Consider the following 13161-nt stretch of genomic DNA (forward strand, 5'->3'; position numbering starts at 1 on the left):
ACATACAGTTCAAACTGGTAAGAATGGCAGAGTTACTACCCCAAAGGTCATTAGATTAGATTAGATTCTGTGCAGTGTGGAAACAGGCTCTTTGGCCCAACAAGTCCACAGTGACCCTCCGAAAGTGAACCTGATCAGTTTTAAAATTACAGATTAATGATAATATAGTTACCATTACTGAGATCAGTTTCATATTGCAGATTTTTAAATTGAATTCAAGATTTCCCCAGTTGCATTCATACCCAATCTTCACATAAGTAGCCTGGACCTCTGCATCATTGACATCCTTCAGGCATTACCTCTACACAACCACTGTCAGAGCGCATCTAGTGTGAAGCTGCTTTAATGCTGGCCTATGTGTTTCGCACAGGCATTGGTCCTTGACATGGGTCAACTGCTAACACTGGTTATCCCAAAGTAAATTCAGTAGATGATTGCCAAGGCCTTTGTAAAAGCAAGTTCCAAACAAGACCATTCGTCAAACTGGCAGTTTCCCATTTATTGCCCAAAAGGGTAATTTTTTTTAAAACTGGGACATGGATTAAGCATAAATAAACCATCAGAAAACAAATGGTGTGAGGCATTACAACTTCTTGTATTTTCTAGTTGCTTATTCACTAGGATTTAATAACCTTGTACGGTACAGATTCTTATATATGAAAGCCAAAAAACAATCAGCTTGTAACAGTCAACAGTCCAAAGAACTACTATGCAGCCATCCATAGCCATTTATGGCCTACTTCTTTTGCCTAAACAAACGTTGAAAGGTCAGCTAACAAGTTTGTTAATTTATCAATTATCAATTAACCCTAGTTTAAGTCATGATTGTAGTTTTCATTTGGAAGTACTTCTCTGAGCAGAAGTTAATATTCTCCAACATTTGTATTTACACTGCAATTGACAGGTGTTGAAGTATTTAAAGCAATTATGGCTGTGACCACAGCTTCAAAGAACAAATAAACCAGTCAAACAGCAATCCACTGACTACAAAGAGCTAATTCAATTCGCAGAAAGTTACCCAAATGCCAACACAAGTTGAACAGCTCAGTCCTAAGAGTATACTCTGAAAAAATCTATTTAGGACAGAGTGCATATTTTGGCTCCCAATTTTCTCTCATCTTCCCTTACAGTTTTCTTTCCTGAAGGCAGCAATTCATGCTGAACTAGTTCTTCTCCACATTGGGGTGACCGAACGTAAACTTTGGGAACGATTCACCAAGCATCGCAGCTGGGCCCACAAGGGCTGACCAGACATCCCAGTCACTGTCCATTTCAATTCCTCTAACCACTCCCTCTCTGACATGACCATCCTTGGCCTCCTACATTGCCACAATGAACCACACTGCAAATTGGAGGAACACCTCATCTTCCGTCTGGGCAACCGACAGCCCGGAGGACTCAATATTGAGTTCCCCGATTTTAAAATAACCTCCCTTTCCATACCCCGATTCCGTTCCCAGCCCCTCCCCATCCCTTCCACTCCTCGCTGACACCAACCGGATTCATTCCTCCCACTGACCAACCAGGTCATACCCTCTACCTGTCTTCACCTATACCCACTTCACCACCCTGCCCCTGCTATCCCATTTGTCTGCAGCTCTCCCTACACCCACCCCCAGTCTTGACGGGTTACACCCGAAATGTCGACTTCTCCGCCTCCTGGCTTGCTGTGTTCTTCCAGCCTCCTGCCTGTCTATTCTAGTTCTATGGCTGGCACAGCATGTTCTGAGAACCATTTAACAAATAAACAAATCACAGAAAATCAGGTCTTACTCTCATCTGCATTGGCATATGAAGACTGAATAAATACCAATAAAAGGAATTAAATTTCCTTTTCTCTAAAGTAGGTAAATTAAGCCAAAAGCAGAGCATCATTTTCAGATTGTGCTGAATCTGTCCAGTAATTTGAAATTCCTTCCCCTAAAATAGTCTCACCACTTCCTTCAGGAATGTGGCAAAAATTAAATTGACAAAATTGTCCTAGACTGATAAGAAGCTATGTATCTAAAATGGCTTACATACATAAGAAAGCATACATGTTCAGGAGATTCAAAACTAAGCTTTCATTCAAATAAGCTTTACTTTTAAAGTCTGATGCTCAGGAGGTTCATCTACTGATTGTTACTAAGGGAAAAAGCTATGTCACCTGTTCTTAGGACAATCATTTTGTGAACGAGTTGAAATTGGTCTAGAATGATTACTTTTTTTTGCATTATGTAGGGAAAAAATAAACTTGCTCCATCTTTGCACGAGGGTTTGGGAAAGGGTGGAAATGTGTGATCAGGACTTGCTGACTTGTCGTTCTACTACATTGCAAAGAAGCATTTGGTATGAACCAGGTTTAATAGCTGCCCGAGTCATTTGCATGTGCAAAATTATTAAACCAGTAACTATGAAAACTATCCAACCTTCCTCATTCTAGTTGCGTTGATTAGAGGCCAAGAGAATTTTACAGTGTTGAATACATTTTCCATTGCTGGGAAAAAAAGTACTGGCAAGTGAGTCACTGCACAACACTATTTAAACACCTCTCCCATGCTTCTTTCCTCTTGGACTTCAATTTTTTAATAGTCCACTAAAAGCCTTATTTCTTAGAATGACTCTGCTAACTCTTCCATTGCAGTATTTGTCTCTTCTGTAAAATACCTGAGTGCTTCATAAAAGGAGCTACATAAAGTGTAAATTTCTATTTAAATTATAGCATTGTATTTCTTTGAGACACTTATTAAGCTACCTAGGGAAGCACGATGTGAATAAAATAACAACCAGTTAACAAATAACAACATGGATAAAATGCTAATTGTATGCTGGCCCCAATATATTTTGCCAATAGAAATTTTACTTTTTCAATTGTACATTTGTGCTTATAAACTTGATACTTACTGAGGATTTAACTGACAAAGTTTGGTGCCACAACGTCCAATGCTACAAGGTTCTAACAATAGCAAGTTTTGAAAACTTTCGGAGCTCAAGTTGAGGCTTTGTATATATGTTTGCTCGCTGAGCTGTGAAGTTCATTTCCAAATGTTTCGTCACCATACTAGGTAATGTTTTCAGTGAGCCTCCGATAAAGCACTGGCGTTAGTGACCTGCTTTCTATTTATGTTCAGGTTTCCTTCGGTTGGTGATGTCATTTCCTATGGTGATGTCAGTTCCTGTTCTTCTCCTCAGAGCATGGTAAATGGGGTCCAAGTCAACAACAAGCAAAACTAATGTCTTTTACAAAGTACCTTGCAAGAACTGTAACAAACACTACATTGGACAAACAGGCAAATAAAAACTAGCCACTAGCACACATGAACATCAACTAGCCACAAAAAGGTATGACCCATTCTCACTAATATCTTTACATACAGGCGAAGGAGGACACCACTTCGATTGGGACAACAGATCTATCCTAGGGCAAGCAAAACAGAGACACGCACAAGAACTCCTATATGCATGGCATTCTAACCGGAACTCTACCAACAAACACAGTTCGAGTTGGATCCCATTTACCGCCCTCTGAGAAAAAGAACAAGAAATGACATCACCACAGGAACTGACATCACTAAACCAAGGAAACTGAAATACATAAATAGAAAGAGGGACACTAACACCAGTGCTTCAAAGCGGTTCACTAATAATGTTACCTACTATGGAGACAAAACGTCTGAAAAAGAACTTTCCAGCTCAGCAAACAAACTTACATACAGGTTCTCACAACGAATTCAGGAATCTTGGAGGTCAATCAATTTCCATAAGGCTTCCACAACTACAGAACAGCTAGCAGCAGAGGAGATTATCAAAGCATCGGCAGATGACATCAAACGTGGTGCAACAGTCTGTTATGTAAACCAATGGGGTATCAGTTCAAAGACAGAATAGGCTAAGTAGAGTGCAAATTAGTTACAAGTGTAAATCTTATTTCAGTTAAAAGACTGAATTGTTGAAGTATTAGAGATGGTGAATAGGGAAAAAAATTGATACACAAACAAATGTTAATTCATTCATATTGAGGAGAGTGCAATTAAAAGCATTGAACATGAAAAACTTCAATATGGCCACAGCAAAGGAAATCTTGAATACTGAGAATTCGTTTTAGTTTCAGTATTCATAATACAAGGAATATAACCCAAATGCAAGTGCCCAAGCAAGTCCCTGAATTTTCATTTAATGTTAAGATGACCTACTTCAAGGCATCACTCCCTTGCAAGTCAAAACAGAAAATCTCGGGACAGGTCTGTTTAGATCTGGTTAGGAAATTGAGGGGAGAAGCATTAAAGAAATGATCCCCTAAATCAACTGAACAATTAGTTTGGATCAGGGCAACATAAACACTAATAGCAATGTTCAAAGAGAGAAAAGAAAGAGGTGGAGCTTTGTTTCCGTGATCTAGATGATGCTTATTTAGTGCTTAGTGCATTTGATTTTAAAAGGACTTAGCCGTGTACAAACTGGCTGCTGTGTTTATCTATTGTCTCTCAGAAGTAACTAATTAGCTGTGAAGTGCTTCAAGATGTTCTGAAGACATGAAAAGATTTATCTAAATTTAAATCCTTCCTGGTATTGTTAGTAATCAGTTTCCAAACTTCCAAAAACAATTCTAGCATAACAGAATGAACTGGAAGAGTTTTATCTTTTTGGAAGAGATGGGTCAATTTTGCCTGAATAGTTGCCCTGTACACACATGACTAGCTGCACTAGGATGTAAATTGTATAGAAAGGTTTCCTCAATTTAATGTATTGTTTTTCGTCAGGAAATATTAGATTGATAGTGAATATGTTTAATAAGCATTTACACACTGATAACATTAACACATGGTTTGGTATAAACAGCAGTAATGCTCACTGATATTTAAAAAACTGGCAGAATTCTCCAAAGGGTGATCACACTATGTGCACCAAAAGCAATGTCAGTAATTGTTTACACAACTGGAAACTATTCACAGCTGCTCTTCTCATCAACACTTCTGTACTAAACAAGAGGAATGCACGGATACAAGTCCACATCTCTAAAATGACTAAAATAATGGAACAATTCAAACATCACTATCCAGCTGCCGCATTAACTTCATTGTTAGCTCATATTTTGTACAATAAAAAGCTATTAGTTTTCAGAAAACATGGTGAAGTAATTTCCGCATCCACCATGTTGCTTTGAATAAAATGTGCTTTATTCAATTGTGGATCAGATATTATCAAAAAGAGAAATCTTAACCATATATAAATTAGAATTTGAGCTGTTCCATGATGTTTAACAAAACTAAAACTTAGAAAAAATTATTTCATGCTTGGAAGAAATGGTATTTCATGGCAACTAAAATTCAAAGCATAATAAAATGCCTTAAAAACAAAGAACTGCAGACACTGGAGACCTGAAACAAATGAAAACAGAAAACGCTGGAAAACTCATCAGGTCTGACAGTAGCTGTGGAGAGAAAACAGAGTTAATGTTTTCGTTTTGCTCACCACAGATGCAAATGCTACTACAATAAAATGCCTTATTGAATTTCCTTAATAGAAGTAAACTTGCCTGGTTATAAGTCAAGTTTAATACAACTAAATCTGGCTCTCAGTAAAAGAATAGTACAATGTTCGAATTTACTTCCAATATGACAGATTAAACAAAAATCTATTTAATATGTAACCTTTATAAAAAGTATAGAAATTTTACTTTAACAAAGGACATGACTTTGAAAATCCATTGCCTTTTTGACAATCCTAGGGATTATCAGTGTGTAAATGTTTATTAAACATATTCACTATCAATCTAATATTTCCTGAGGAAAAACAATCCATTAAATTGAGGAAATCTTCCATACAATACACATCCTAGTGCAGCTCGTCGTGTGTGTACAGGACATGGGATAGCAACTCTTCAGGCAAAATTGACCCCTCTCTTCCGAAAGGTAAAACTCTTCTAGTTTGTGCTGGTATGCTAGAATTGTTTTTGGAAGTTTGGGGACTGATTGTTAGTTATCCCTAGTTAATCCTTCAAAGTTGTTCACTCCACTGGCACTGAAATGCTTAGAAAATGCATTAAAAGAGCTATTCAAGTATTGTGAACAGGGCAGCATGGATTCCAGATGAGGTAATTTGAAGGAATTAGCCACAACTAATTGCAAGTCTCTCTACTTTGTTCAACATTTAGACCCTTTTCAGTACACATTCAGGTACAGTGGGGGAGTTGCAAAACGTTTGATCGTCAATCCTATGACTTCCTTAATAAGACAGTAGTTTATCAATATTACATGAAACTTCAATTATCTTCTCCCCATCTTTCCTATTGGTTTTACTTCTATATTCTTTCTGCCAATAATCTTTACATAATTAGGATGTGTAATATTACTACGCAGTCACTTCACCAAAAGGGCCTTGTTCATTCCTGAAGGGCTTATGCCCGAAACGTCGATTCTCCTGCTCCTTTGATGCTGCCTGACCTAATGCGCTTTTCCAGCAACACAGTTTTCAGCTCGTATAGTGTCTGTATGGCAAACTATTCCACGACAGAAAACATCACAAACCAAGTGCAATTCTCTCCTCAACCAGCAAACAGGAAAATCCAGAATAACAGTTGTAGCCAAATAGAGATCAGATGTGTGAACTCTGGTGGACTTTATTCTACCAAATCTGGGTCACTGAAAACTAGCATCCTCCTCCCCAAAGATCAGATAGTAGCAGGAACACAATGGAGCTATTTTGGTGCAGGCCTGATATTACTTAATTTTGTCAACTGTTCAACAGATGAACCCACCATGAAGAACTTTCCATACAAAACCGTCAGAACAGAATTTAATTGGTACATTGATTTGTTCCAATAAAATTTCAGATCATGTTCCTACATTCAGAATATAAACAGTGACAGGAATCCAATAAAAACATAATTTAAAGACCATTACTGAACGTGGTTAATGCAACTATCTTGCATTACCAAGCTTCTGCACCTGGAAAGCAATCAGAAAATGTATTTCTAGGTTCAAAGGCAGATCCAGCAAGTCTTCTGGCACAACCACTCCGTTTTCCGGACGTTAATTTATCTGCACGTTCAGCAAATCTATTTCGAGTCCTCCTCCACCCACCTGCAAACCCACCAGTTTGTCTGTTTTATGCAAAAGATGTGGACTGAACGTGGGATGCTCCGTGCGCAGTACAAGAAGTCTGCTGTGAAGAATCATCCTATTGGACTCAAAATATTTACTCAGTTCTTCTCTCCGCATTCACAGAGTATTAAAGTTTTCACAGCATGGAAAGATGCCCTATGCCCACTGTACCTTCTCTGGCTATCAAGCATCAATCAGGTCTTACTGTACTTTCTGCATCTGTCCTGCACCTTTGTATGGTATCCATGATGTGGAGGTGCTGGTGTTGGACTGGGTTGGACAAAGTTTAAATATCGCAACATCAGATTATAGTCCAACAGGCTTATTTGGATGCACTAGCTTTCAGAGTGCCGCTCCTTCATCAGCCAAGTGATGAAGGAGCAGCGCTCTGAAAGCTAGTGCTTCCAAATAAACCTGTTGGATTATAACCTGGTGTTGTGATTTTTAACTTTGCATGGTATGGCATTTCAATGGTTCATCCAAATATGTAACTTCCTTACCTCTAACACTATTTTAGGCAGCGGATTTCAGGTGTCACCACTGTCTGGGGTGAAAGAAAAACTCTCCTCCAAACGCTGCTAAACCTCTTGATCCTTACCTAAAGGGAACATCCCTTTTGGTTATGGACCCTTTTCCTGGAGGGGAAGTGCTTCCCCTGTCTACACCCCTAAGAACTCCGTACACCTCAATCAGGTAACCTCCTCAATGCTAAAGGACAACAGTAGAGAAAGTGCCAGACAAATCAGCCGAGTTTCTCCAGCATGTTTAAAAAAAAATCAGGTATTCCGCATCCCTCGTACTTTGTGAAAGAAGTCTGATCCTATACAAAACGGCGGCAGAAACGAAACAGAAAAAAATTCCTCCGAACTTTGGAGGACAACACGAGAAGTTATGCACTGAGATTTTTCGACTGCAATTACGTGCCACCTCCCCCCACCCCCCAATTCGTTGACTTGTATCTCCTTGAAGACTGTGTATTCGACGTTTTACACCTATATAGAGAATACACAAATTCATGGCTTGCAACACTCAGACTGACGGTCCATGTCTCTTGCAGATCGAATTTTGGAGGGCTAACATGATAGGGGGTATGGGAGGCAAGCACTTAAATGTTTCGACTGCATTTATCCTTCACCTCCTCGTTTCCTTATTTGCTCAGTGCATAACTGACTTCATACTTTATGCAAAGCTTAAATCTGGATGTATAACACTCGGGCGGACGGTCCAGATGAGCAACTTGCGGCTCCAGGTTTGTGGAGGAGGTAACACGAAAAGATGGAGGCATTCTTACATAGATATATGTCTATTGCAATTGTACCCCACATCCCCAAAAACTCTTCTTCTGCTGTACTATATGCTCCGTGCATAGTCAATGTTGCGCAGTGCATACCTGTGGATTCAGAAACAAACTGAACGCAACTCAGTAGGTCTAGCAGCATCGGCGGAGAGAAAAAAAGTTAACTTTTGCAAAAAGGGTCACTGGACTCGAACGTTAACGCTGCTCTCTCCAGCGAAGCCTTTTTTTTCTTTTCTGTGTGTGTTTCAGATCTTCAGCATTGGGTGTTCTTTGTTTTATTTTTAATTATAAAATGCAAAATTGGGGGTGATTTAACCATGCAACGAGGGAAGGGTGGAGGAAAGAGGAGTTCGCTCGCATTGTTGATGCAGGCGCTCGAACGCAATGCAGCCTTACAATAACAAAAAAAAACTGAGTTAATCACGCTCTGGAGGGAGGAGAGAATAGAGTTTGCATTGTATATCATGCAGTGAGGGGAAGGCGGGTGAATGGAAAGGGAGAAGAGTTTGCACTGTCTCGATTGCACGCACCCTAACACAATGTACTGACTCTCAGCTTCCAGAAATTAAAAAAAAAACTGGTCTGAATCGTGCAACGAGAGAGATGGAGTTCTACGAGTCACCGACTCTGATCTCGCAGCAACAAGAAAAATAATACTACTTCAATCACACGAGAGGAAGGGTAGAAAGAGAAAAAAAGTTTGCATTGTATACAATGCACGCATCCCAACGGGATGCACCAAAACAACTTTGCAACAACAGCGGTTTAATGAGGCACCCAGACGGATGGAAGGGTCGCAAGAGAACAGAGTTTGCACTGCACCCCAACGGGATGCACCAACTTTCACAACAACAATGAAAGTGTTGGTTTAACGAGGCATCGGGACGGGTTGCGGGGGGTAAGAGTGTAGGAAAAGAAAGTTTGCATTGCACACGATGCACCAACTTTCACAACAATAGAAGTAGTGGCTTAACGAGGCATGGGGACGTGTTGGTGGTTGGGGGGGGGGCGAAGAGGAAAGAGTGTAGGAAGAGAAGAAACTTTGCATTGCACACGATGCACCAACTTTCACAACAACAATAGAAGTAGTGGCTTAACGGGGCATCGGGACGTGTTGGTGGTGGGGGGGGGGGGGGGGAGAGGAAAGAGCGTAGGAAGAGAAGAAAGTTTGCATTGCACACGATGCACCAACTTTCACAACAACAGAAGTAGTGGCTTAACGGGGCATCGGGACATGTTTGGGGGTGGGGAGAGAGAGGAAAGAGTGTAGGAAGAGAAGAAAGTTTGCATTGCACACCATGCACCAACGCGGTGCACCAACTCTCGCCTTGCACGTAACAACAATAGAAGTGAGTACTCACAGGCGGACGGTCCAGGCGGGCAGTGGCGCCGGTACCCGGCTCAGTTTCCTCCGGCTGCAGTCCAGCAGGCGGGCAGCGCACGAGCAGCGGGCCGGGCAGGCGCGAGGCGGCTCGCGGTCACCCAGCAGCGCGAGCGCCCCGCTCGCCCACAGCACGAGCGCCGCCATCCACAGGCGCCTGGCCGTCGCCGACATGCCTCCCTTGCTCGCTCTATCCCGCTCGGCGGCGACTTCACTCCCCTCCCCTCAACGAACTTCCTTCGAAATCCACCTTTCGGATCGGACCGTGGGTTGTTTTCGCCCCCACCTCTCCTTTTTCACTCGTCGATTTCGGTTTCGCTTCACGGCTCCGGGGAAGAAGGTCCCGTCCGACTCCAGACAAACAAAAACTTTTCTTCGACAACTTTCTCGTTCGCGTGAGGGAGAATCTGTATTGGAGATGTAGATGCGTGTGTAAATGTATGTATATATATATATACTGAAACGTTTTTGTTTGAAAGCCAGCTAATTGTTTTGTTTTCTTGAGTAAATCCCGGTCTGTATTCCGTTCGGTGCGGCACAGGTACGAACACAACCTCCGTCCCTCTCGGTCTGTTGTGTTCGAGCCAGCCTTCTCCCTCCTCTCTCCCCACCGCCGCCCTCATTGGTCAGCGCGCCCTCGCCCACGTGATCCAAACCGCCGCGGTGGCCTCTGGTCATTGTAGTCTTTTCTCAGCGCCGGGAGGGCGCTCTCTTCTTTACCTGCCCGGATCGGACTACAACTCCCGGCCTGCCCCGCGCTCCCTTGCCCGACGCTGTTGTGTTGCCAGCCCAGGGCACGTGTCTGAGCTTGCACAAGGGGTGCGGGTGCCCGTGGGATAAATGTTGACTGAAAGTTTATTTTAATCAGCTGCACCGCGCCGATGAGCAAGAGAAGACTGCAGGACAGAAGAGGGCACCGTTCAGAGGAAGGGTGTGGAGGAGCCGGTGTTAGACTGGACAAAGTTAAAAGTCAGCAGGTCAGGCAGCATCCGAGGAGCAGGAGAATTGACCTTTCAGGCAAGAGCCCTTCATTCCTGGTGAAGACCTTATACTCGCAACGTCGATTCTCCTGCTCCTCGGGTGCTGCCTGACCTGCTGTGCTTTTCCAGCAGCCTACTCTCGACTCTGGTGTCCAGCATCTGCACTCTTCACTTTCTCCAAAGTTAAAAATCACACAACACCAGGTTACAGTCCCAACAGGTTTATTTGGAATTGCCAGCTTTTGGAGCGCTGCACCTTCATCAGGTAGCGATGGAGCAGGATCATGAAACACAGAATCTATAGCTAGACTGGAGATGTAGCTCTCTCTCTGGATTAGTGGTTCTGGAAGAGCACAGCAGTTCAGGCAGCATCCAAAGTGCAGCGAAATCGACGTTTCGGGCAAAAGAAACGTCAATTTCGCTGAACTTTGGATGCTGCCTGAACTGCTGTGCTCTTCCAACACCATTAATCCAGAATCTGGTTTCCAGCATCTGCAGTCATTGTTTTTACCGTGGAGATGTAGCTCTGCTTGTCTTCTTGCCAGGTGCTGCGAGACCAGCTGAGTTTCTCCAACACTTTTTGATTTTTGTTACTTAAGATTAAAGGTCTTTTGACCCATCACTCTGGCCAGAACCAACCATCTAACCCTGAGAGTTCACGAGGAGATTCACCAGGGTGTTCCTTGCCATGATAAATCTCAGTTATGAAGAGAGGCAGTTCTTTGGAAGGGTCACTCGACCCAAAACGTTAAAACAGGGTAGATTGTGAGAATTCTTTTCCCCATGGTAGATGTGTGTAACATCAGAGGTATAAATTTAAGGTAAGGAGTAAGCAGTTTAGAGGGCATCTGAGGAAAAGGTTTTTGGATGGTGGAAATATAGAATGCCCTGCCTGAGACAGTAGTAGGGACAGATATTTTCACAACATTTAAGAAGCATTTGGATGAACACTTAAAATGCCACAGATCAGCCATGATATCATTAATTGGCAGAACACGCTTGAGGGGCTGAATGGCCTTCTCCAGTTTCTATATATCTATGTGATCTAGATCTATTTCCATTTTCCACTATTTGGCCCATTGTCTTGTATGCCTTGGCATCGCAAATGCAAATCTAAATATTTTTTAATTGTTATGAGAGTTTCTGCCTACTACTCTTACAGCCAGTTATTTCCAGATTTCCACCATTCGCTGGGTGAAAAAAAACTCACATCCCTCTCAACTTCCTACCCATTACTTTAAATGCAGGCTCCCCAGCCATTGATCCCTCCATCAAAGAAAAAAGTTTTTTCTTGTATACATTGACAATGTCCCTTATAATTTTGTACATCACATCACAATGATGTGCCCTCTCAGTTTTCTCTACTCTAAGAAAAACAACCTTGGTCTATTAAAGTTCTCTTCACAACTAAAACTCTCCAGCCCAGGAAACATCCCAATAAATTTCCTTTGCAATCTCTCCAAAGCAATTACATCCCTCCTATAATAAAGTTCCTTGAAATTGTCAAAGGTTGTGATTTGTGACATTGATCCAATAGAGCATTATGATGGATTGATTTTCAATTCCAGGAGACCCCTGGCCAATCCTGGGCAATTGGCAATCCTAGGCCAGGAGAAATGTTAACTTCATACCACCCACTTACACCACCCACTTATAGAGTCGTAGAGTCATACAGCACGGAAACAGACCCAACTCATCTGTGCCAACCAGACATCGCAGTCTGACCTTGTCTCATTTTCCAGCATTTTGTCCAAATCTCTCTCGCCCCTTCTTATTCATATACCCATTCAGATGAGAGTCTTTGATTGTATGGTTTGCGTTGGTAGCTTGTTTGGTTATTTGCAAAATCTGAGGTTTTGGTTTTAAATACTGTCATTTATAGGGGATTGTCCTCCTTCTGTTATGAAAACAATATACTGCAGATGCTCAAATACTAACAATAAGTGCTGAAAATACTCAGCAAGGATGTAAAAACTATCTCCAGAATTTTCTGTTTTCATCCCTCTTTTCTCTTAATTGCACTGTCAGGTAAGCAGTGGTTTATAGAAATCTTACCAAGAGTTCGCACCTTCACAAAGGTGTGGTGGAAAAGGGAAATGAGCCAATCAATACAAATGAATGAGAATTGTGAGTAGGAAACAGTTTGCACCTATTTGCTTAAGGCTACAGACATGAGATACAAAGCTAACACTAGAATATATATTTTTGCCTGTTCCTGTGCAAATTGACCAGCACACCTTTTATTATGACACACTGGGGTTGTTGTCAATTTGTCCTGATGAAGGGCTCTGGCCCGAAACGTCGAATTTCCTGTTCTTTGGATGCTGCCTGACCTGCTGTGCTTTAACCAGCAACACATTTTCAGCTCTGATCGCCAGCATCTGCAGACCTCACTTTTTACTTGTTGTCAATTTAACCTAG

The 13161-nt window shown here is 41.8% G+C and overlaps 1 protein-coding gene across 1 annotated transcript in view; it reads right to left on the reverse strand.

The window, feature by feature from the left end:
• Positions 1–10349, reverse strand: part of LOC132824851 (leucine-rich repeats and immunoglobulin-like domains protein 3) — a 70110-nt gene extending 59761 nt beyond the window's left edge. Inside the window, exon 1 of the mRNA XM_060839636.1 lies at positions 9741–10349. Within this exon, the coding sequence (XP_060695619.1) occupies positions 9741–9934 (194 nt within the window). The 5' untranslated portion in view covers positions 9935–10349. The remainder of the gene's footprint in view (positions 1–9740) is intronic.
• Between the last annotated feature and the right edge of the window lie 2812 nt (positions 10350–13161).

This window comes from Hemiscyllium ocellatum, chromosome 19 (genome assembly GCF_020745735.1).
Source record: "Hemiscyllium ocellatum isolate sHemOce1 chromosome 19, sHemOce1.pat.X.cur, whole genome shotgun sequence".
NCBI classification, from domain to species: Eukaryota; Metazoa; Chordata; class Chondrichthyes; order Orectolobiformes; family Hemiscylliidae; genus Hemiscyllium; species Hemiscyllium ocellatum.